General features: G+C 35.6%; 1 protein-coding gene across 1 annotated transcript in view; it reads right to left on the minus strand.

Moving 5' to 3' along the window:
• LOC133331717 (glucose dehydrogenase [FAD, quinone]-like) overlaps positions 1–10,611 on the minus strand; it is a 30,833-nt gene extending 20,222 nt beyond the window's left edge. Inside the window, exon 1 of the mRNA XM_061540094.1 lies at positions 10,156–10,611. Within this exon, the coding sequence (XP_061396078.1) occupies positions 10,156–10,610 (455 nt within the window). The 5' untranslated portion in view covers position 10,611. The remainder of the gene's footprint in view (positions 1–10,155) is intronic.
• Between the last annotated feature and the right edge of the window lie 16,406 nt (positions 10,612–27,017).

Genomic DNA, 27,017 nt, shown 5'->3' on the forward strand with positions numbered 1-27,017 from the left:
AGAGACGGGCGGACGGGCGCACATGTCTAGATCGACTCAGCTAGTCGAGATAGGACAATCGGTATACTTAAAGTTGGGTCTAGGACCAATATTTCGCGGCGTTACAAACACTTGGGGCTGCACAAAGCTATAATACCCTGACAACATAGTTGTGTAGGGTATAAAAACCCAGCCAGTTTATGTACAATGAAAATATATCTATTCTTTGGAGTCAAAAAAATATTTTTAAAAAATCTACGTCTTTGTTTCGACCCTAAAAAATACGTTTAGGGCCCTTTGGCTGGGCCCTAAGAAAATATGTTTAAAAGATCCACCTTTGGTTGGGCTCTAAAAATATTTTTAAAAGATCCAGACCTTTGGTTAAAAAAATCTACGCCTTTGGACTTATAAAAATATTTTTAATAAATCTACGTCTTTTAAAAAAATCTACGCCTTTGGACTTTTAAAAAATCTACGTCTTTTAAAAAATCCACGCCTGTATTAACTTCTTAAAAATTTAAACTTTGGTTGGACACCAAAAAAAAAAATTTAAAAATTCTGACCTTCGGTTGAACCGCAAAAAAATATTTTTAAAAATTCTCACCTTTATCCGCGCCTTTGCTGGGGCCCTAAAAATATTTTTAGAACAATCCACGCCTATATTAGGACCTTGGGAAAAATTATTTTAAAATTCAAGTCTTTTACGATAGTTAAAAAAAATATTTTTTAACAACCATGCCCTTGCTAACTACTTAAAAAATATGTAAAAAAATAGTACTTGAAACAATATTTTTAAAAGTCCGAACAACAAATATTTTTTTATTTATTTCTTTTTGTAATGCACCACTTCCGTTAATATTTAACTAGCCAACAAGAGAAGGTCACCAAAGAAGTTGAGGCTAAGCCATATTGACTTCATGTTTTCGTTAAAATTTAAATGACATTGCCTTAATTTTTTTTTTTTTTTTTTTTTTTTTTAAACATTACAGCCCAAATCACTCTTACTCTCAAAATGAGAAACAATTTTGAGTAATTCTCAAATTTTGAAATCTTCTTTAAATTATGAAATATTTTGAGTGTTTTTTCTCAAAATAAAAAATTCCGCTCAAAACATATTGAGGGTCTCTTTATAACTCTCTGTCAATATTATGCAACTTAAGTGAGTGAGTTTTGTTGTTGTTGTTAAATATTTTTTTTTTTTATTCTGAGTTATAGATTTTCTGAGCCTTTACTGCTACGACCAGTTGTAATTTATTTCCACTTCTTCAATTTTTGTAATTTTTCATTATTTTTTTCTCTCTCTCTCTCTCTTGGATGGAGTCCCTGCCTTAGTTGTCCATTTCTGATTGTCCAGACGATGTCTGTCAGGTTGGAGTGGTAGGATGACGAAAATAAAAAAATAAAAAATAAAAAAAAATGGAAAATATGTCTGGTGATTGCTTCATTTAATTGATTATGCTTTTTGTTGTTATTGTCGTGCGGATTTTTTGTTTTTGTTTTGATTGTTGCTTTATGGCCATCGAAGGCTGTTCATATGTGAGATAAGACGTGTAATGGAAATGTAATTGAAGTGACACATTTATGTTTTAAATTCACGACATTCACTTGAAAAAATTGTTTACAAAACCATTGGAAACTATTTGAAAAAAATATTTTTTAAAAAATCCACGCCTGTGGAAACTATTTGAAAAAATATTTTTAAAAAATCCACGCCTTTGGTAACTATTTGAAAAAATATTTTTTAAAAAATCCACGCCTGTGGAAACTATTTGAAAAAAATATTTTTTTAAAAATCCACGCCTGTGGAAACTATTTGAAAAAATATTTTTAAAAAATCCACGCCTGTGGAAACTATTTGAAAAAATATTTTTAAAAAATCCACGCCTGTGGAAACTATTTGAAAAAATATTTTTAAAAAATCCACGCCTGTGGAAACTATTTGAAAAAATATTTTTTAAAAAATCCACGCCTGTGGAAACTATTTGAAAAAATATTTTTTAAAAAATCCACGCCTGTGGAAACTATTTGAAAAAATATTTTTTAAAAAATCCACGCCTGTGGAAACTATTTGAAAAAATATTTTTTAAAAAATCCACGCCTTTGCTAACTCCTACAAAAAATATTTTTTTAAAAATCCACGCCTTTGCTAACTCCTCGAAAAAATATTTTTAAAAAATCCACGCCTTTGGTAACACCTTCAAAAAATATTTTTAAAAAATCCACGCCTTTGGTAACACCTTCAAAAAATATTTTTAAAAAATCCACGCCTTCGGTAACTTCTCCAAAAAATATTTTTATAAAATCCACGCCTTTGGTAACTCCTCCAAAAAATATTTTTAAAAAATCCACGCCGTTGGTAACTCCTCCAAAAAAATATTTTTTTAAAAATTCACGCCTTTGGTAACTCCTCCAAAAAATATTTTTAAAAAATCCACGCTTTTGGTAACTCCTCTAAAAAATATGTTTAAAAAACCCACGCCTTTGGTAAGTCCTCCAAAAAATATTTTTTAAAAATCCACGCCTTTTGTAACTCCTCCAAAAAATATTTTTAAAAACTCCACGCCTTTGGTAACTCCTCCAAAAAAATATTTTTTAAAAAATCCACGCCTTTGGTAACAACTTCAAAAAATATTTTTAAAAAATCCATGCCTCCTCCAAATTTTTTGAAAATAGTTTTGCAAGGTCCATTCAAAAGTTTAAATTAAAAAAATATATATGTTATGTTTGTTTCTTAAGTCTTTTGTATTGTTGGCTGAAAATTAAAACCAAACACACTTTTCGAAAAATATTTTTCCCGCTTTTTATTTCTTCTTTTGTGATTCAAATAAACTATTCCTTGTTATGGTTTCATTTATCCACATTTATTGATCTTGGCATTACCGGCCGGAAATGCAGTCAGGCTTGAAGTTTTATTTAAAAAAATTAAATAAAACTAAAAGTCCCATTGTTATACATTTATTTTTTTATGTGGCATTGTAAAAGGTTTATTAACCTTTAGGGTTGTAACCTAAGACCCCCTCACTTAAAACTCTTGGCCCCACTCCACAAAAAATATTAAATGTTTTAAATAGTTTTGTGAAGTGTTTTTTTATTTTTGTTGATTTTACCTTCAAGTCACCTTTTTTATAGTTCAATGTCAACATTTTATGTTACAATTTATTTTTTAACTATTATTTTTTTTAAATTGAAAAAAAAAATTGAATTACGAGCAAGTACCTACTCAAGTAGCCAAAGATCACAAAACTCAAATTTTAGGAAATAATTAAAAAAAAAAAAAACTGAAATAAAATAAATATTTGGCAGGTGGAATTTGTGAAATAAAATATTTTTATGGAGAGGGGTGGGGTGGTTTACATAAACGGAGGTCTTGTCGTTATATCATTTAGCAGCAAAAAGGTCATTTAATATGATGACGTGATTTATATCAGGTTTTATTACATGTCTGTTCAAAGTGAGGTAGCTGGCGATTTCAAAAAATGAATCTCACAAACGGCCTTCCAAGGCTATTCAAAGCAATGACGATGATGCTGCAGTTATGAGCAGGGGAAGGGAAAACACGCTACTTTGCTTTTTCACAACCACCAGTACTTAATATGTGATAAATGATATTTATTACTCTTGTTGTTGTAATGTGGACACGTTTTTGCCTTCGTCTCAGTTTTTATCAATTGATAATAAGATGACCTCAATAAGGTTTCGAGTGCGTGTGTCTGCCAGATAAATGACATTGCAAATAATATTTGTAACGCTAATTTATATAAATTACGTGCAAAATAAATTAATTAGCAATGGTATTAATAATTTTGAAAAAAAATATTATGAAAATTTTTAAAATAATAATAAATAATTAAGGTCACTGAAAAAAATAATTAAAAAAAACCAATACCAAACCAAAACGTGAATTTTTAAAAATATTTTTTTCAGCCATCCAATAAAGGCGTGGATTTTAATACCCTTCACTGTGGTACAGGGTATTATGTCTTTGTGCATATGTTTGTAACAGGCAAAAGGAAACGAGATAGACACAGGGTTCCTTTTGAGAATATGCATAGAATCTCTTTCTGAGTCGATTTATGCTTGTCCGTCCGGCTGTAGATGTTAAATTGTAAACAATTTAATTTGTAAACAATTTGTAATTTGGCAGAAGTCGCTTATTTGGCCCAAGGACGAACCGTATTGAAATTGGTGAAAATCGGTTCAGATTTAGATATAGCTCCCATATATATTTTCGTCCGATATAGACACCAAAGACCCTATATATCTTTAGATTTGGACGAAATTTGGCATAGGGTACTGAATTAGGTCCAAAATGATTTGTGTTAAGTTTCGTAAAAATCGGTTCAGATTTAGATATAGCTCCCATAAAAAGTTTTGTCCGATTTTAGGTAAAGTCCCTATATATCTTTCGATTTGAACGAAATTTGGCATATCGTAATGATTTAAGCCTAGAATGATGTGTGCCAAGTTTCGTGAAACCCGTTTCAGATTTAGATATAGCTCCCATATATAATTTCGTCCGATTTAAGGTAAAAAGGGCACCAAAGTCCCTATATATCTTTCGATTTGCACGAAATTTGGCATAGGGTACTTAATTAGGTCCACAATGATGTGTGTTAAGTTTCGTGAAAATCGGTTCAGATATAGATATAGCTCCCATATATATTTTCGTCCAAAATTCCTATATATTTTTCGATTTCCACCAAATTTGGCATAGCGTACTGAATTGAGTCTAGAATGACGTGTGTTAAGTTTCGAGAATATCGGTTCAGATTTAGATATAGGTCCCACATATATATTTTCGTCCGATTTTAGGTAAATGGTGCACCAAACTCCTAATTTGTCCCCATTGTACGCAAACGATTCTAAATCTGCCCGATTGAAATTAAATTTAGCATAGGTTGCAGAAAGGAGTATGTTCCTTCGGACGAATATTGACATGAAATAGGATACATAAAGTGGTGAAGGGTATCATATAGTCGGCCCTGTCCGACTTTACCACTTTCCTTACTGGTTTAATTCAATTATGAATTGTAAGACATCCGTTGGAAGCATGGGCAAAGCTTCAAGAAATCCATATACCTCGAGGTGCAATACATTGTCGTATGTACACTTAAATATTTAGAGGTAGTTATGGGCGGAAATATAGCTCTGAACGTTTTGAAATGTTCCATGAGGATCCAGTTATGGTCAAGGACAACGCCTGTAATTTTCGGTGATGATCAGATAATAATTTTGGGATGAAGTGTACCAAAAACTTAATTTTCTGTTTTTTTTTTTTTTTTTTTTTTGAGGAATCTGGACAGGTAGTTAAAGGGCTGTACTGAATGTTATTAATATTGGTTAACCTCTTGTCGGTCAAGAGAGTGCAAATATCGCGAAATATTGTCCAGGTTCAGAATATAAAAACGCGAAAAGTTTGATTTTCGTGGTAGTTGTGTAGAGTATCATATGGTCGGCCCCGTCCGACTATACTTCTCCGCTCACTGGTTTCATTTTTATAAACAATATATGTAAATTCAAAAGACTTAGGCAACGAACTTCATTTATAAATTATGTAAAATAAGTAAGAATGCTTCTCTAAGAAGAGACCACCCAAACACCGATCTTCTAATCTAATCTCCCGATCCGAAAAACATAATTTATGTTCCCTCTCCATTTGGTGTGCATATCAAATGACTTATGAAACGAACGTTCATCATTAATGGGAATTGTATGCAAGTCTATTTCCTTTAACAATAGAAAGGGAATCGATAATTATCTAAATTTTTTTAAAAATATTTTTGGAGGAATTACCAAAGTCGTGGATTTAAAAAATATATATTTTTTTCAAGACCCTACCAAAGGTGTGGATTTAAAAAAAATATTTTTTCAAGACCCTAAGAAAGTCGTAGATTTAAAAAAATATATTTTTTTAAAATAATTTTTCGGTTAGTTACCAGAAGCTGGGATTTTAAAAAAATATTTTTTCGGTTAGTTAGCAGAGGCTGGGATTCTTAAAAAATATTTTTTCGGTTATTAAAAAAAATATTTTTGAAATATTTTTTTTATTTTTTAATTTAGTTTTTTTTTTAATTTCTATAATATTTAACAGTTATATATATATATATATATATTTTTTTTTTTTTTTTGTTTTTTTTTTGTTATATTCTTTACAGAAAATGCATCACACCAAGAACAATAAAAACTGCTTCTTTTAGTTTTAAACAATTTTTCTTCTCCCCAAGACCAATTATGTTCTTTTTTTACTTTTTAATGGCATCTTTCACCACAATAGAAAATAAAACAACAACAACCGAACAATCATTAAAACAATTTCTAGAACAGGATTGAGATGCCAAGTCGTGTGCTGACATACCAACCAACAATCATGTCCAACATTGTAAAACTCCAGAAAGACAGATCGAAACAAAAGACTAAATACCAAGAAAGTGAAAATCGATATTCTAACGGTAACGCACAGCCATTATCATCACCTTTATTATGGGTTTAATGTTAATGCATAAGAAAACAAAAGACTTAAGAAACAAACTTGTTATTAGATGGATTGATCATAGACTATAAAGATAATTGGTCAGCGGGAGTGAGGGGAAGTGGGGAATAAATGGGGAGAGAAGAGTAGGTTGGGAGTAGAGAGTAGAGGGGGAATAGAGAGTAGAGTGGGAGTAGAGAGTAGAGGGGCAGAGTGGAGTGGAGTTCTGAGGCCATAAAAAACCACCAGACATGTAGGCCATAAAATCAAATGGAATTCACATATTTTCCATTGTTTTTTTATACCCTTCACCACACTGTGGTACAGGGTATTATGTCTTTGTGCATATGTTTGTAACAGGCAAAAGGAAACGAGATGGTTATTTTGAGAATAAGCGTAGAATCACTTTCTGAGTCGATTTATTCATGTCCGTCTACCGTCCGTCTGTTGGTGTTAAAATTGTAAACAAAGTACAGGTCGCATTTTTGATTCGAATTGGATGAAATTTGGCACAGCTCATTCATTTGGCCCAAGGACGAACCCTATTGAAATTGGGAAAAATCGGTTCAGATTTAGATATAGCTCCCATTTATATTTTCATCCGATTCTAGGTAAATTGTACACCAAAGTATCTATATATCTTTCGATTTGCATGAAATTTGGCATAGCGTAATGAATAAGGACTAGAATGATGTGTGTTAAGTTTAGTGAAAATCGGTTCAGATTTAGATATAGCTCTCATATATATTTTCGTCCGATTTAAGGTAAATGGTGTACCAAAGTTCCTAAATAGCCTTCGATTTGCACGAAATTTGGCACAGTGTACTAAACTAAGCCTAGAATGATGTGTGTTAAGTTTCGTGAAAATAGGTTCAGTTTTAGATATAGCTCTCATATATATTTTCGTCCGATGACTGGTAAGTTTCAGGAAAATCGGTTCAGATTTAGATATAGCTTCGATTTCGATTTGATTCGATTGTAAGGATACATATGTACAATATAGCCAAAGTGGTGAAGGGTATCATATAGTCGGCCCAGTCCGACTTTACTACTTTCCTTACTGGTTTCTAATTAGAATTGGGTTCGGATTTTTTTTTCTAATAAAAATTAGTTTTCTTTAGAAGAAAATGAGAATTCAATATTTTTGTGATTTTTATTTTGTATTTATTGTTGTATATTTATTTTATTATTTATTTATTGTTGTATAATTTTGAAATATCCCAGTAGCTTGCTATTGTCTTTAACAATTATGAAGTCTTGGTTGTTTTGATATTTCATTAAAATTCGCTTTTATGAATTTGCCAAATAAATTTTCGCTTCAAAGTTTTTATTTATTTATGTTGAAAGCTGGCGGCGGTCAGTTAGGTTTCTCTTCTTGGCCACAGGCCTAGGCGGGCAATTAATTTTTTACAGCAACTATTGTAGTGTAAATATTACAAAAATACGAAAATACAGTGGAAACTATTACACAGGGGCAATAGTAGAAAAATTTATTTAATAAAAAAACTAATATAATAAATAAAAAAAATTATATTTTTATAAAAAATTATATTTTTTAATTAATTTTTTTGAGGTGTATTTAAAAATCCCAAGGAAATATATATATATATATATATATATATATATTTTAATAAATTCAAATAAGCATTTTCAAGAGGTCCCACTGTATGGATTATGTTTCATGTTTACTATCAATATGTCAACATCTTCTACTTCCTATAAAATATTGATTTATTTATTATTAAAAAAAAAAACAGCCCCAAATTTCTTTTGATTGAAAATCTTAAACATTGCCACCAAATTTATTCACAAAACTTAAAAACAATATTGTTATTGTTTAAAAATTATTAATCATGTTATTAACTACTAAATTATCTATATAAATTCAACACAAAACAAAAAAAAACATCTCCAAAAATTTGTTTTTAAATTATTTTCTTTCTTTCGTTTTCATTCATTCAAATTTTCTGCCACCACGTTTGTGGCTTAAGTCTTTTGTTTTTGGGATTTTGCCAGTCATCACCACCTCAGCAGCAGTAGTGTCTTAGGTCAGTTTTTTTTTCATAGAAAAACAGATGTTTGTCTTTTGGCATGTGATGATTTTAATTTATTTTTAATGATTTCATTAAATTCCGACAAAAATAAAAATAATGGCTCAAGGGGAAGGAGGGCCAATGGTGTGAATAGTAATAAAGACATCAAAAATCTAATATATATAAAAAATCTTAATTATAAAGAAAAGACTACAAAAGTACACGCATTATTGGGAACAATGAAAAATGCAACGAAAAAATAAATTTTTATAAAAATTCGAAATTTTTTGTTCGAGTATAACAGTTTTGCACAAACTGTTATACACTAAAAAAACACTTTAAAAATACACAATATTTCAAATTATGGCAAAATATTATATTTCGTCAATTTTTTGGAGAGTATAACAGTTTCACATAACTGTTATACATGATCAAAAACGACCATTTTTACAAATTATGATGATTAAATGACTCTTTGCGACATTTTGAAGCAATTTACGCCGGTATAACAGTTTGGTATAACTGTTATACTTATCAAAAAAATTTAAATTTTAAGGGATTTAATAAAAAAATGAAGAAATTAATTTTAATAAAAATTCGAAATTTATTGTTCACGTATAACAAAAAAAATTGACATTTCTTACTTTTTGAAGAGTATAACAGTTTGACATAACTGTTATACACAAAGGAAAACGATAATATTGTATATATTATGATAATTTAAAGAATATATGATACGCTTTGAGGCAATTTACGCCGGTATAACAGGAAATTTTAAGGGATTTAATAAAAAATTCAAAAAAAAATATTTTTTTTAAAAAAATCTAAATTTTTTATCGAGTGTAACAGTTTACACGAACTGTTATACACTAAAAAACCTCTTAAAAATACACATTACGGCCAAATTATATATTTCGTCAATTTTTTGGAGAGTATAACAGTTTCACATAACTGTTATACATGATCAAAAACGAACATATTTACCAATTATGATGATTAAATGACACTTTGCGACATTTTGAAGCAATTTACTCCGGTATAACAGTTTGGTATAACTGTTATACATATCAAAAAACATGTAAATTTTAAGGGATTTAATAAAAAATGCAAAAAATCAATTTTAATAAAAATTTGAAATTTTTTGTTAGAGTATAACAGTTTTGCACAAACTGTTATACACTAAAAAAACACTTCACATATGCATATCATTTCAATTTTTAACAAAAAATTTACATTTCGTACTTTTTTTGAAGAGTATAACAGTTTGACATAACTGTTATACAGAAAGGAAACCGATAATTTTTATATATTATGATGATTTAAAGAATATGTGATACGTTTTGAAGCAATTTACACCGGTATAACAGTTAAGTATAACTGTTATACTTATCAAAAAATGTAAATTTTAATGAATTTTTGGATTTTTTTAACTTATTTTTAGGGGTCTCCACTCAGGCGTGGATTTTTTAAAATTATTTTTTGGGGTCCCTACACAGGCATGAATTTTTTAGAAACTTAAAAAATATTTTTAAAAAATCCACGCCTTTGAAAAAAATATTACTTAAAAGATCTGGACTAGATGTGGGTTAATAAAAGCTATTTTTATGGTCCTGGATTTTTTTTTTTATTTTTATTATATTTTATTTATGGATTTCCCCCTTTCGAATAACTCACCTATATTTCCAATCCATTTTACTTTTATGCAAATACAGCGACAGCAGGGGTACATCCGATATTTCTGTTTCATGACCACCTGCCTCCAGCAGCAGCACTTTCCAATGAGGTACTTCTGATAGCCGTGAAGCCAAAACCGATCCCGCTGAACCACCACCAATTATAATAAAATCATAAACACGATCAACTTCTTTCACGTTAAAGGGACGATTTTCCGGATCGAAAAGATCATAATTATAATAGGCAATGGCGGCTATCAGAAAGGGTATGATGGTTAGTTTACCCACTCCGATAATGGCAGTGGCCAGCTTAATGGCACCAGCAATGGCCAGACTTAGTTTGGAGGCACCCACTGCCAGGCCGGCGGAGGCAGCAACTGTGGAGGCTGAGCTGGCCTTAAACAACAGGCCAGCCACGGAGGAGGCAGCGGCGCCCAATGCGGGGACCACAACCATTTTTTAAACAGGGGTTTTGAAGGGGGGATTTTTTCAAAAATATTTTTCAGGGAATTTTAATTTTTTGGTTGTTTGGATTTCCAAAATTTTCCACTTCCAATTTTTTTTTTAAATTTTTTCAACACTTTTGTATCGATTTTTTTTCAATTCATTTTTTCTTTTCAAATTTTCTTGCTTATTTTTTTTTCTTTTCAAATATTTTGTGCAATTCGTTTAACTTCCATTGTGGTATGGGGGGTATTAACAAATTCACTTTTTTTGTTGTTTTTTCGAACACAACTGCAAAGCTCTTAGCCAAGAAAAAAATGGTTAACACCGTTTTAATGTGACCATGCGCATGCGCTCACAACCGTTACGTTTAAAAGTTTGTCGACAACTGAGTGAAGTTTTGTCGAGTTGTCGTTGATTTTCATTAAATTGACTCAACAGTCAGCCAGGCGGCCAGCCGCACTACCATCATGGCTCAATGATCATTTAAATTGGTAAGACCCGGTGGTAAGGCAACCACACATTACAACAAAGTTAGTTAGCCATGTTATTTGGAGAGCACTCAAGAGCGTGGCTGCATGGCTCACTGGGGGGTTATGCTCTCTTGTCATGCCTTGGCATTACATTTTGAGAGCTATGTTTTGGTTTCCACAACGTTTTTGTTTACCCCCATCGGATCGGCATTAGGAAAATCAATAATAAAAAAAATTATCTTCGGCTGTGTACTTGGGGATTTCCCCATAATCATCTCTTCTCCTCAGTTCTGCGGATTCCTTTTGATTTGGTAAATTGTTTTTTTGCCATTACCATAATTTATTTTGTGTTTTGTTGTTTACGTGCCAAATTTAACGTAGATATTTTAAAAATATTTTTTTGGGGTCCATAGACAGACTTGGATTTTTGAAAAATATGTTTTGAGGTCCATAGACAGGCTTGGATTTTTTAAAAATATGTTTTGAGGTCCATAGACAGGCTTGGATTTTTGAAAAATATTTTTTTGGGGTTCATAGACAGGCCTGGATTTTTTAAACAAATTTCTTGGGGTCCAGGCGTGGATTTTTTAAACATATTTCTTGGGGTCCATAGACAGGCGTGGATTTTTTAAACATATTTTTTGGGGTCCATAGACAGGCGTGGATTTTTTAAACATATTTTTTGGGGTCCATAGACAGGGTTGGATTTTTTAAAAATGTTTTTTTCAGGGCCCATAGACAGGCGTGGATTTTTTAAACATATTTTTTGGGGTCCATAGACAGGGTTGGATTTTTTAAAAATGTTTTTTTCAGGGCCCATAGACAGGCGTGGATTTTTTGAACCATATTTTCGGGGTCCATAGACAGGCGTGGATTTTTTTAAACATATTTTTGGGGTCCATAGGCGTATTTTTCCAGACATTACTTTAGGTATGGATTTTTATACCTTCCACCATAGTATGGAGGGTATATTAGTTTTGTTTTTCCGTTTGTAACGCATCGAAATAATCATTTCCGACCCTATAAAGTATATATGTTCTTGATCAGCGTAAAATTCTATGACAATTAAAGCATGTCCGCCTGTCCACCTGGTTGTTGTCGCCAAAATTTTGCATAGAGTCGTCTTTTGTCTGCAGACAGGTCAAGTTCGAAGATGGGTTATATCTGTCCCAATTTTTCAACTGAATTCGCTGAAATTTGGTACTTAAAGTTCTTATTGGGTAGCAAATCTCTCTACTAAAAATTATAAATATGGGTCCATTTTTTCGGATAGCCCACATATAAGGGCACCCCCAATTTTGCATTATTTTTGGGGTTGTGATCGCAGTTTTCGACCGAATTCGCTGAAATTTTGTACATTGGGTTCTTATTGGGTACCAAATTAGGGTATTGTCTTTGGGCATATGTTTGTAACAGGCAAAAGGAATCGAGATAGACCCATGGTTCCTTTTGAAAATATGCATATAATCACTTTCTGAGTCGATTTATGCATGTCCGTCCGTCTATCTGTCTGTCCATGTTAAATTGTAAACAAAGTACAGGTCGCATTTATGATCCGATTTGGATGAAATTTGGTACAAGTCAATTATTTGGCCCAAGGACGAACCCTGTTGAAATTGGTGAAAATCGGTTCAGATATAGATACAGCTCCCATACATATCTTTGTCCGATTTTATGTAAATGTTGGACCAAAGTCCCTATTTATCTTTCGATTTACACGAAATTTGGCATGGCGTACTAAATTAGTTCTAGAATGATGTGTGTTAAATTTCGTAAAAATCGGTTCAGATTTGGATATAGCATTCATTCATATATATATATATATATATATATATATATATTGTATTCATATATATTCTTGTCCGATTTTATGTAAATCGTGAGCCAAAGTCCCTATATATTCTTCAATTTTCACGAAATTTGGCATGGCGTACTAAATTAGTTCTAGAATGATGTGTATTAAGTTCCTAGAAAATCGCTTCGGATTTAGATATGGGGTATCATATAGTCGGCCCAGTCCGAATTTACTGCTTTCCTTACTGGTTTAAAATAGTTTTTCCAGATCTTTTTTTAATTTCGCGTTTTTTCTTAAGTCTTTTGTTTACTTTCTAAGATGAAATGCCTTACCTCGTATTACCCCCATCCCACAAACGGTTTGCGTGTGAAAGATTATTATCTGTGATATTGTCGAACCTAATGTGTGTGTTCATTATAATTTGTAATAGTTTGCTTCCGAATATAAAATGTTACATGCGTGCGGTGGGTACATACAAGAAGCCACCACCAGACAGACAACATTAAAACCCCCCAATGAATTTCAATTTATATTCACAATTAAAAATAATTAATTTGCGACAATTTCCGAGGAAATAAAAAATAGACGAAGAGTTAAGCAAAAAGACAGACACATTAGCCTTTTTTGGAACATGCAACAAAATATATATTTTTGTAATACATTCACATTTTGTTTTTTAAATCATATATGACCCCCTCCCCAAATACGGCCTTGCCGTTTTATTTTCATTGCATTAGGAAATTTGAATGTTTTTGTTTTGATGAATGGTCAAATGTAACGGAAATTACTTAAAATAAAAAAACACGACGTCTTTTAACGCCTTTTTAAGATGGGTAAACAGTTATTCGTTTGGCGGGACAATGTTTTTTTTCTTTACTTCGAATTTATTTCACATATGCTAGCTGTTGAGTCTATTAACGCATTTTTTTCGGTTGATTGCGGTGTTTTTTTTTAGAGAGGAAACAGAATTATGGCCACTCAGTAAAAAAAAAAACAACAAATATTTATCTTTGCATTATCTAAAGAAATGTGTACAAATATTGAAAACAGATCAAGGTCAGGTGGTAATGGTTTTTTATTTAGATTGTTGTCTGGTTTCTTCTCTTGAAGTAAGAGAAAAAATAGGGGGAAAAATAAATAAAAATTTAATAATTTCCGAAATAGTTTTTCAGCATTTTTTAACTCTGTAAAATAATGTATGTCATCTCAGTTTTCCTTGGTGATCTTGATAAAAATTTGAATATATGAGATTTTTTTTTTTTTTTTTGTAAAAAAAACAGTATTATGCAAAAATTGTAAATTTCAAATACATTAAATGTGTGTGTGTGTTTTATTTCAATGCCTATTGTTATTTAGGCTAAATTACAACAAATTTGATGCAATGACAAAATCTCATCTTCACATGGTAATACACAGTCAAAGACATGTGAGGCGAAGAAGTAAACAAAAGGGAATACACTCAGAGAAAAATCTAATCTTAGGCGTGGATTTTTAAAAATATTTTTTCAGACATAACCATAGGCGTGGACTTTTTAAAAATATTTTTTTCCCGGCATTATCTTAGGCGTGGATTTTTAAATTTGGCACATCTCATTTATTTGGCCCAAGGACGAACCCTATTGAAATTGGGAAAAATCGGTTCAGATTTAGATATAGCTCCCATATATATTTTCGTCCGATTTTATGTAAATGGTTTACCAATGTCGGCGTAGGGGATGATAGATAACAAGCAACGGCTCTGATTGGCTTTAACATGGCGAAATCCAGGCTTATTTTGGTGCCTCTTTCATCTCAATTGTGGACACTGACCTCCCCGCGGTGCCACCTGGGGTAGCTATTCTCATCACCCGATGAAATAGTGAGCTAATATTTGCCGCGAGTTCACCCATAAGAACTATAAAAAAAAATGGGTTGAGGCGTCGGGTTAGTTGCCCACACTCGGAAAACCGAACCTACTATGAAAAAGCAAAGAAAAATAAAATCTAACCCTCCCCAATGTTGACGACCCCAGCAAACGTATAAAGAACCACGATCTGCGAGTCTGCACTGCTGGAATGTGCGCACGTTGTACAAAACAGGCGCGGTGTTCACTTTGGCGGATGTACTCAAGAAGTATAAAGCCGATATTATTGCCTTACAGGAAATGCGATGGAAAGGGACTGGACTGGTAAGTAAATCAGATGATTACGCCCTGTATTATAGCTGCCATGAAACGAGACATGAATTTGGCTGTGGATTTATGGTTAACAAGAGAATAAAAGACCTCGTCTCCAGATTCCGCTCCAGTAGATGAGCGAATTGCTATAATCCGTATAAAAACGAAGTTCATTTGCGCCCATGCTCCGACCGAAGATAAATATGAACGGACCAAAGACATATTTTACGAGCGCCTAGATGAAATAGTAAGCTAATATGTGCCGCGAGTTCACCCATAAGAACTATAAACAAATGGGTTGAGGCATCGGGTTAGTTGCCCACACTCGGAAAACCCAACCTACTATGAAAGAGCAAAGAAAAAGAAAACCAAACCACCCTAATGTTGACGACCCCCGCAAACATATAAAGGACCACGATCTGTGAATCTACACTCGGAATGGAAAAATCGGAAGGGAAAATATCTTTGGCCTCACCGTCGGAAAATTCAGTCTCCATGAAAAAAAATCAGGCAACGGCATGAGGTTGATTGACTTCGTGGCAGCAAAAAACAAGATAGTTAGCGGTGCCAGATTCAAGCATCTCGATATGCACAAGGCCACTTGGATTTCTCCCGCTCGAACAACTAGGCATTCATACAGTGTTTTAGACGTCCGATCGATCCGAGGAGTGAATATCATCGATTCGGATCATTACCTTGTGGCAGCCAAGGTACGCACCCGTCTTAATGCAGCAGCTATGGTGCGATCTAATGTAAAACGGAAATTTGACGTCGAAAAGCTGCAAACACAACAGATAGCAGAAGCCTACTCCGCTCAACTTACCCAACTGCTTGCCGAAAGCACACTTGGCCCCAATAATAATATAGAAGCACAATAGCAGAGAATTGCCCACTCTCTACAAACTGCAGCAAAAGCAACACTTGGGTACCAAAGACCACCATCAAGAAATCCGTGATACGATCAGGAGTATCATAATGCTACTGATATGAAAAACGCAGCGTATAGGGCAACCCTGCGGACAGTAGCAACACGTAATGCGATGGAGAACTATCGGGGGAAAAGGAGAGAGGAGAAACGTATTCTCAGAAAAAAGAAGAAAGAACAAGAACAACGTGAGCGTGAGCAAAGTCAGAATGAAGTCCGAAAATTCTACCAACGGGTAGAACACCAAACCAAAGGCTTTGGAGGATGTGCCTGCACCTCCTGTCGAGATAAAGAAGGAAACCTGGTGACAGATTGAAAAACTTCTTGTATCAAATAGTAGTGGTGAAGTGGATACCGCAGAACCAATAATAGATGACGGTATAGAGTGTATACCACCTAGCCAAGATGAAGTCAGAATATCAATCAATCGGCTGAAAAATAATAAAGCAGCAGGTACCGATGGGTTACAAGCCGAACTACTCAAGACTCGTAGTCAGATGCTGGTAAGGAGCATGCACCAGCTGATTAGTACAATTTGGCTAGAAGAATACATGCCCAATGATTGGAACGTCAGCATCCTGTGTCCCGTGCACAATAAAGGAGACAAGACGATATGTGTCAACTTCCCTTCGCATATAAAGTGCTATCCAGCGTACTGTGTGAACGACTGAAGCCAATGGTCAATGGCATTATTGGACCATACAAATGTGGCTTCAGACCTGGCAAATCCACCATTGACCAGATTTTCACTCTGCGCCAAATCCTGGAAAAAAACCCACGAAAAACACATCGACACATTCCACCTATTGGTGGACTATAAAGCCGCATTCGACAGCCCTATCCGTTCAGAGGTGTATAAAGCCATGTCTGCGTCTGGCATTCCTGCAAAATTAATTCGGCTATGCAGGATAACTTTAACTGGCACATAATCAGCAGTTAAAGTCGGAAAGGACTTCTCGGAGACCTTTAATACCGAACGAGGATTCAGACAAGGTGACAGTTTGTTGTATGAACTTTTTAACATCCTGCTGGAAAAGGTTATACGAGAGGAAAAGTGAACAGAAATGGCACCCTGTACACCAAACAACACATGTTACTCGCCTATGCCGATGGCATCGACATAATGGGTCGAACATTGAGAGCGGTAACAGCCATCTTTGAACAAATTGAGGAGGAGGCTGCCTAAGTAGGTCTGGCAGTAAAATGGCGAGAAGACCAAGCTGATGGTATCAACGCGCAAGACGTCCAGTAGAATCGGACCAACTGTGGAACTTGATAACTACAGCTTCGAGGTAGTCAAAGATTTCATATACCTTGGTACCGCCATAAATAAAACGAATGACATCAGTTTTGAAATTCGGAGAAGGATAGTAATGGCCAACCGATGCTACTATGGTCTGAACAAACAACTCAAAAGCAAGGCCACCTTCGGCCAGACCAAACTCACACTTCACAAGACGCTGATACTACCCGTGCTGTTATATGGATCTGAAGCATGGGTACTTGCGCAAGCAGATGAAGCAGCTCTTGAAGTGTTTGAGAGAAAAATTCTCCGAAAGATCTATGGGCCGATCTGCGTTGATGGTGAATATCGCCGTCGAACAAACCATGAGTTGTATGCAGCTATTCTCGGACATCGACATTGTTAGACGTATTGGGCTGCAGCGACTACGTTGGCTAGGTCATGTTGTGAGAATGGCATATAAAAGCGAACCAACTGATGGTTCACGCAGAAGGGGAAGGCCAAGAATACGATGGAAAGATCAAGTGGAAGATAACATTGCCGAAAATTGTCTTTCAAATTGGAAAAACTGCGCAAAAGACAGACGCGCCAGGAAATCTTTTCTAAGCTCGGCTTATGGAACGAAAGTTCTGTCACAAGCCAGCTTATTAAGTACAATAGGCGTGGATTTTTTAAAAATATTTTTTCGAGGTATTTTTTTCTTCGAGTGTATCTTGCTATCATTTAAACTAATCATTCAACGTTAGTAGGTTGCAGGGTTTTTCGTTACAAATTTTCAACAATGCTGTTGCCTCTTTTTCTGGCCACAATGTGTACTTGACAATTTGATTTTATCCCATGTTATTATTACATACGTACACCCGATTTTTACCAAGTTCCGTCACATTACGAACTTGGGTATTGTTGCCCGGCAATTTTCTTGTAATTTAACTAAAAGACGCTTTAAAGTCTTTAGAAAGACTTGTTTCCACACGATCATCATTGTGAAGCGGAGATGAACAATAAGAGTGGGGGTCTATCTGATCCATGAGATGTGGCATTTGCCTGAGCCATCTTCCAATGGGGGGAATTTAATTTTGTTGTTGCTGTAATATTTAACCTTAATTATTAATTGCTGGTGTGTACGTGTGGGCTTCTTCGAAATGCACGCATGTTGTTGCCTTCACTTTGGAGGAATGCAACATGTTAACGCCAATTACAGTTGTTGTTGTTGTTGAAATTCCTAACAAAAAAAGTTGCATGTAAGCGAACAAGTGTTATTTTTGTTTTTTGTATTTTTGTTGTATTTGGAAATATTATTTTGTGCAATTTTATTTTAGGGTTGTTGAGAATGTAGGTAGGTAGTTGGATAATCTGTTTTGTGGTTTTTTGGATGGCAGATTATTTAGGTTACACATTTTTGTAAAAATATGTTGTCAAAATTTTGCAATGATTTGGAAAAATTACAACAACAAAATCCTCTGGCCTAGAACAAGACTTTTTTTCTATAATAGAAAAAAGTCTTGCCCTGCGACGGAGGAATTTAGACATTTAAAAAAAAATATTTTTAAAAATCCAAGCCTTAGGCTGGACCTTAAAAAATATTTATAAAAATCCAAGGCTTAGGCTGGATATTTATAAAAATCCACGCCTAAGGTAACTACTCAAAAATATTTTTTAAAAATCTACGCCCATGGTAACTACTCAAAAATATTTTTACCAGCATTTCAAACCAAGCCCTAGGTTGGACCTTAAAAAAATATTTATAAAAATCCAAGGCTTAGGCTGGATATTTATAAAAATACACGCCTAAGGTAACTACTCAAAAATATTTTTAAACCAGTGAGCGGATCAGTATAGTCGGACGGGGCCGACCTACACAACTACCACAGAACTCTATCTTTCTAGGTATTTTTATTCCGACCTAGGTAATATTTCTGTGATAGATGCACCCTCTTGGCTAATTAGATGTCAACAGCACCTCTTCCTTACACTGACATATTTTCCGAATATTACCAATATTCAGTACAGCCCTTCTAATTACTTGTCCATATTCCCTTCACCATGGGCTGTGTGGTGATGTTCGGCTTGAAATTGTGACATATAGATCAACTCGAAAACACACAAAAAATTAAGTTTTCGGTCCACTTCATCGCAAAATTATTATCTGATCATCACCAAAAATTATAGGTGTTGTTCTTGACCATAACTGGAACCTCACGGAACATTTCAAAACGATCAGCGCTATATTTCCGCCCTCTAGTGTGGTGATAGTTTATTAAATAATATATACGTAAGCACCTATAAATATTTAAATGTAACTCCCACATCCGAGTACATACGACAATATAATTGGTATCAATTTAAGGGCCAACCACACCTCTTGGATATACTATGAACTTCTCGGCTCTATGTCCTTCAGGAGTAAATATATACGCTATAGAATACAAATTTTGTCATTTTAGACAAATAAGTCGGGATCAATATTTTACTTACATGGCTTGTTACTTCTATTGGCTTATGGTTGTTCCATAAGCCGAGCTTAAAAAAAATTTCCAAGCTCGTCGGTCTTGTGCGCAAATCTACGGGAAACATCAGCTGGTTCGCTTATATATGCCTTTTGAGCTGGGGCATTGTCATTCATTCGCACAACATGACCTAACCATCGTAGTCGCTGCAGCTCAATACGACTGACTATGTCGATGTCCGCGTATAAATTGTAAAGCTCATGGTTCATTCAACGCCGATATTCACCGTCGACGCAGATCGGCCCGTAGATCTTTCGGAGAATTTTTCTCTCAAACACTCCAAGAGCTGCCTCATCTGCTTGCGTAAGTACCCATGCTTCAGATCGCTGATACGGGTAGTATCAGCGTCTTGTAAAGTGTGTGTTTGGTCTGGCGGTAGGTGGCCTTGCTTTTGAGTTGTTTGCTCAGACCATTGTAGCATCGGTTGACCATCACACTCCTTCTCCGAATTTCAAAACAGATGTCATTCGTTTTATTTATGGCGGTGCCAAGGTATATAAAATCTTTAACTACCTCGAAGCTGTAGTCCTCAAGTTCCACAGTTGGTCCAAGTCTACTGGACGTCTTGCGCGTTGATACCATCAGCTTGGTCTTCACGCCGTTTACTGCCAGACTCACTTTGTCAGACTCCTTCTCAATTTGTTCAAAGGTGGCTGTTACCGCTCGCAATTTTCGATCCATTTGACCCGTTAAATATTGGCCGATCTTTATCAAATTTGGAATGCATATTCTTTAGCCCGATCCCGTTCTCCATGTTAAATTTCGCGATGTTCGGGTCATAATTGCGGCCTCTAGAGTGACCAGAAAAACGGACAAAAATTAACTTTTTGGTTCATTTCATCCCCTAAACATTAACCGATCTTTTCCAAAAACAATAGGGATCTTCATTGGTGAGAACCCATGCAAAATTTCGTGATGATTTGTCCATAACTTTGGCCTATATCGTGTTTACAAATTATAATGGACAGATGGACGGACGGACACACATGTCTAGCTCGACTCAGCTAGTCGAGATATGACGATCGGTATACTTATAAATGGGTCTAGGACCAAGATTTCGCGTCGTTACAAACTCATGGGGCTGCACAAAGCTATAATACCCTGACAACATAGTTGTGTAGGGTATAAAAATATCCAGGCCTATGTTAGACCCTCGAAAAAGTCTTAAAAATATCTGGATAAATCCACGCCAGTGCCTAAAAAATATTTTAAAAACTCCACGCCTAAGGTAGTGCCCTAAAAAAATATTTTTAAACCAGTAAGGAAACTAGTAAAGTCGGACTGGATCGACTATATGATACCCATCACCACATTGGATATATTCTACATATGTATCCTAACAGACGTAGCGTGTCTGTTACATATCTATATCTAAACCGATTTCAGGGAAACTTGCCAGAGACTAATTTATATTACTTCAGTACGTTGTGTCAATCGGCCTAGCAGCATCATTCTAGATTTATTTCAGTACCCTATACCAAAATTCGTGCAAATCGAATGATATATAGGGGCTTTGGTGCACCAATTACATAAAATCGGACGAAAATATATATGGGAACTACATCTAAATCTGAACCGACTATAATGACTCCCAGCCCTTTCAGTTCGTCCATGAAGAAACCTGTAAGCTTCAGCTCGCCTATAAGCATTCTCTGGTACGTCATACCAGAAGACTCCCTGAGCTTTAGCTCGTCTATGAAGACTACTTGGCCCTTCAGTTTGTCTATAAAGACTGCCGAACTTCAGCTTGTCTATGAAGATTGACTTGTCCTTTAGGTCGAATATAATGACTCCCTGAGCTTCAGTTCGTCTACGAAGATTCCCTGGCCCTTCAGCTCGTTTATGAAGACTCCCAGCCCTTTCAGTTCGTCTATAAATACACCCTGGCCCTCCCCTCTATGAAGACTCCCTGGCCCTTCAGTTCGTCTTCGTCTCTGAAGACTCCCAGAGCTCCATCTAACCGTAAAGAACTTCAACTCGCATTTGCAAACTCCCTGAGCAACAGCTCGTATATAAATACTCCCTGACCCTTCAGCTCGTCTATGAAACCTTCCTAAGCTTCATCCCGTCTATGGAAATGTCTGGAAAAAAGTAATTTTAAAAAATTCTTGCTTCTGGTAATGTCCGGAAAAAATATTAAAAAAAAGTCTTAGCCTAAGGTGTGGAAAAAAATTAATGAAAATCTAAGCCTGGAATAAGTATTTAAAAAAAAAAAACTGAAAATTTTTTTATTTACGATTTTAAGATATTTCAATCTAATTACGAATTTATTTAATTCAATTTTTTTTTCTTCTGGTTTCTCTTTTCAGGTAAGCTTTTGTTTTGATCACCTGTTTATCACAACAAAAATATGCCACCAAAAAAAGTCGATGGATCAGTGAATGAAAAATTACTCATGATAAATAAAAATCAGCATTGGCATCACAGCGGGGTGGAGAAGAGTCTTCAACACCTTCGGCTCATATAAAAAATACTGAATATATTTTTTTGCAAGTAAGTGACCTAAAAATTATAAAAAAATAAATAAACAACGCCACCAAAATAAAGAAGTCATCAACTCAAATCAGAGGAAAAAATAATTTTTTTCTTACATACAATTGTAAAAATGTTTTCAATTGTGGTAGAAAGGTGTTTTTTCGATGTTGTTATGGTTATAAAATTACGAGTAGCAAAAGCAACAACATACAGTAAAAATGTCGAATCGTAATCGAAACAATGCAGGGAAGTCTGACTACCAGACAGACAGACGGTCTAAACACATGAGATGATGGCTACACACATTGTAATGCATGAGTGAATATTTTTTTGTTGGAGGGGAGGGGTGGTTGGTGGCTGAGATACCACCATAAAATCAGTTAGTACATCAACACTCCCAATAGCTGACTGATCTCTTTTCCCCATACTCCCCTGAGCTGCGCAAGGTCTTAAGAAGATCCCCCTGATTTTTTGACGTAACAAAAACCAAAAATTTCCTCACACCTCCCTCCCTTCCACCCCAGCCAGTAGTTTCTCTGTCTGCCTGCATGCCGCCAAAAAATTCACTTCCATTGCAAATGGGTGTGAAGTATCCAACAATCACACATTCAAGTACCATTTCAAGTGTTGACATTCATTTGCCATGAATTATATAAACCCCCCCAAAAAACGGAAAACCGGTTAATGACTATTTCTTTTATACGGCATTAAGTTTTAGTATCGGTTAATGGAAATATAAAAATTAAATAGAAATGAGACTTTAAGTAGGGGTATTAAAATTTTTGCAATGGCCTTGCTAAAGTGGGGAGACAAAACAAATACTCATTTGACAAATTAATTGAATAAAAATAATGAAAAACCAGTGAGCGGAGCAGTATAGTCGGACGGGGCCGACCATACGATACCCGACACAACTACCACGAAAATCTAACTTTCTGCGGAGTTTTATTCCGAATATGGGCAATGTTTCGTAATAGTTGCACACTCTTTCCCGATTTGAGGTAAAGCACCTCTTCCTTACAGTGGCATATTTTCCGGATATTCCCAATATTCAGTACAGCCCTTCTAAACACTTGTCCAGATTCCATTCACTGCGGGTTCTGTTGTGACGTTCGGCATTTGGACTATAGATCGAGTTGAAAAAACACAACAAATTAAGTTTTCGGTCCACTCCATCCTAATATTATTATCAGAACATCACCGAAAATTATAGGCGTTGTCCTTGACCATACCTGGATCCTCATGGAAAATTTTAAAGCGATCAGCGCCATATTTCAGCCCTCTAGTGTGGTGATGGGTTACTAAATAATATATTAATACGTAAGCACCTCATATTTAAGTGTATCTCCAACATCCGAGTACATACGACATTATAATTGGTATCAATTTAAAGGTCAACCTCTCATCTTGGATATACTATCAACATCTCGGCCCTATGTCCTTCAGGAGTAAATATATACGCTATAGAATACAAATGTTGTCATTTTTCACACTAAAGTTAGGGTCCATTTGACCCGCTAAATATTGACCGATCTTTATTAATACAGGCATGCTTATTCTTTGGCCCGATCCCCTTCTCCATGTAAAATTTCGCGATGTTCGGGCCTCTAGAGCGACCAGAAAAACCGACAAAAATTATGTATTTGGTTCATTTCATCGCCTAAATATTAACCGATCTTTACCAAAAACAATAGGGGTCTTCATTGGGCAGAACCCATCCTACATGCAAAATTTCGTGAAGATTGGTCCATAACTGTGGCCTGTATCGTGTTTACAAATTATAATGGACGGACGGACGGACACGAGATATGACGATCGGTATACTTAAAGGTGGGTCTAGGACCAATATTTCGCGGCGTTACAAACTTTTGGGGCTGCACAAAGCTATAATACCCTGACAACATAGTTGTGTAGGGTATAAAAATTAAGAGATCTACGCCTGTCTATGGACCTTGAAAAAATATTTTTAAATATCCACGCCTGTCTGTGTACACCAAACAATATTTTTTTTAAAAATCCAGGCCTGTCTATAGACAGCAAAAAATATTTTTAAAAAATTCATGCCTGTATAGGAGCCCAAGCAAATATTAAAAAAAAAATCACCACTATTGATACTTACTTACTTAGCTGGCTTGTGACAGAACTTTCGTTCCATAAGCTGAGCTTAGAAAAGATTTCCAGGCGCGTTGGTCTTTTGCACAGTTTTTCCAATTTCAAAAATCGTTTTCGGCAATGTTGTCTTCGACTTGGTCTTTCCATCGTATTGGTGGCCTTCCCCTTCTGCGGGAACCATCACCTGGTTCGCTTTTATATGCCTTCTGGGGTGGGGCATCTTCATGTAGAAAACGTAGTCGCTAAAGCTCAATACGTCTAACAATGTCGATGTCCGAGAATAGCTGGTACAACTCATGGTTCATTCGAAGGCGATATTCACCGTCAACGGAGACCGGCCCATTAGATCTTTCGTAGAATTTTTCTCTCAAACACTCCAAGAGCTGCCTCATCTGCTTGCATAAATACCCATGCTTCAGATCCATATAACAGCACGGGTAGTATTAGCGTCTTTTAGACGGTGTGAGTTTGGTCTGGCGGGAGGTGGCGACCTCACTTTTGCGTTGTTTGCTCAGACCATAGTAGCATCGGTTGGCCATCACTATCCTTCTCCGAATTTCAAAACTGATGTCATTCGTTTTATTTATGGCGGTACCAAGGTATATAAAATCCGTAACAACCTCGAAGCTGTAGTTCTCAAGTTCCACAGTTGGTCCGAGTCTACTGGACGTCTTGTGCGATGATACCATCAGCTTGGTCTTCTCGCCGTTCAACTGCCAGACCCACTTTGGCGGACTCCTTCTCAATTTGTTCAAAAGTGGCTGTTATCGCTCTCAATGTTCGACCCATTATGTCGATGTCATCGGAATAGGCGAGAAACTGGTGTTGTTTGGTGTACAGAGTGCCATTTCTGCTCACTTTTGCCTCTCGTGTGACTTTTTCCAGCAGGATGTTAAAAAGGTCACACGACAAACTGTAACCTTGCCTGAATCCCCGTTCGGTATTAAAGGGCTCCGAGAGGCCCTTTCCGACTTTAACTGCTGATCTTTTGCCCGTTAAAGTTATCCTGCATAGCTAGAGATGGGCAGTGGGTAAATACCCAAAGGGTAAATACCCGGTAAATTGGGTAAATACCCGGTAAATTGAGTAAATACCCATTTGTGGGTATTTATTTGGGTATTTACTATATTGAATCGGTAATACATCTTGCACCCTATTTCCGGGTTTCCTGTATCAAATCGATTTAGAATGAATAGTTTTACAATACTTTAAAGACGTGGGTAAAAACTTGGGTAAATACCCGAGTTTTTACCCAAAAATTGGGTATAAACTCATTAACTGGTACCCAAAAAGAACACTCTGTGCCAAATTACAGCCAATTTGGTTGTAAAATGTGTCTAATAGGCAAAAAATACCATAAATCGGGAGATACGGTTATATGGGGGCTATATCAAAACTTGGACCCAGGGACCCCATGTTCGATTTCTATATTTGCTTTGTCATTAGAAACATGTGTGCAAAATTTTGGCCGCCTATGTCAAGTGGTTCGGCAGTTAATGAGTTTATACCCAATTTTTGGGTAAATACTCAAAATATGGGTACCTTTGCATGGGCGCTACCAGTAAACGTGGACCTATATACATAAAAATTGTGCATGGACATTTGGTACCCAAAAAGAACATTCTGTGCCAAATTACAGCCAATTTGGCCTCAAAATGTGTCTAATAGGCTAAAAATACCTTAAATCGGGAGATACGGTTATATGGGGGCTATATCAAAAAACTTGGGACCCCATGTTGGATTTCAATATTTGCTTTGTCATTAGAAACATGTGTGCAAAATTTTGGCCGCATATGTCAAGTGGTTCGGCAGTTAATGAGTTTTTACCCACGTCTTTAAAGTATCGTAAAACTATCTATTCTAAATCGATTTGATAACAGAAACCCGGAAATAGGGTGTAAGATGTTGTATTACCGAGTCAATATAGTAAATACCCAAATAAATTCCCGCAAATGGGTATTTACCCGGTATTTACCCACCCCTTGGGTATTTACCCGGTAAATACCATCTCTATGCATAGCCGAATTAATTTTGCTGGAATGCCAAACCCAGGTTTTTCCAGGATTTGGCGCAGAGTGAAAATCTGGTAAATGGCGGATTTGCCAGGTCTGAAGCCACATTGGTAGGGTCCAATAATTCATTGGCTTCAGTCGTTCACACAGTACGCTGGATAGCGCTTTATATGTAATGGGAAGTAGACTTATTTCTCTATAGTTGGCACATGCCGTCTTGTCTCCTTTTTTGTGCACGGGACACAGAATGCTGAGGTCCAATCATTGGGCATGCATTCTTCTACCCAAATTGTACTAATCAGCTGGTACATGCTCCTTACCAGCATCTGACCACCAGTCTTGAATAGTTCGGCTTGTAACCCATTGGCACCTGCTGCTTTATTATTCTTCAGCCGATTGATTGCTATTCTGACCTTACGACACTCCTGATCGTACCACGGTTTTCTTGATGGTGGTCTTTGGTACCCAAGTGTTGCCTTTGCTGCAGTTTGTAGGGAGTGGGCAATTATTATCGGGACAAGGGGTGCTTTAGTCAAGATGTTGGGTAAGTTGAGCGTAGTAGGCTACTGCTACCTGTTGTGTTTGCAGCTTTTCGACGTAGAATTTCGGTGTTACATTAGATCGCAGCTTTGCTGCTACATTAAGACGGGTGCGTACCTAGGCTGCCACAAGTTAATGGTCCGAATCGATATTCGCTCCTCGTATCGATCGGACGTCTTAAA

Source organism: Musca vetustissima, unplaced genomic scaffold, assembly GCF_032173495.1.
Source record: "Musca vetustissima isolate MV318-11 ecotype Yass unplaced genomic scaffold, APGP_CSIRO_Mvet_v1 utg119917, whole genome shotgun sequence".
Taxonomy (NCBI): domain Eukaryota; kingdom Metazoa; phylum Arthropoda; class Insecta; order Diptera; family Muscidae; genus Musca; species Musca vetustissima.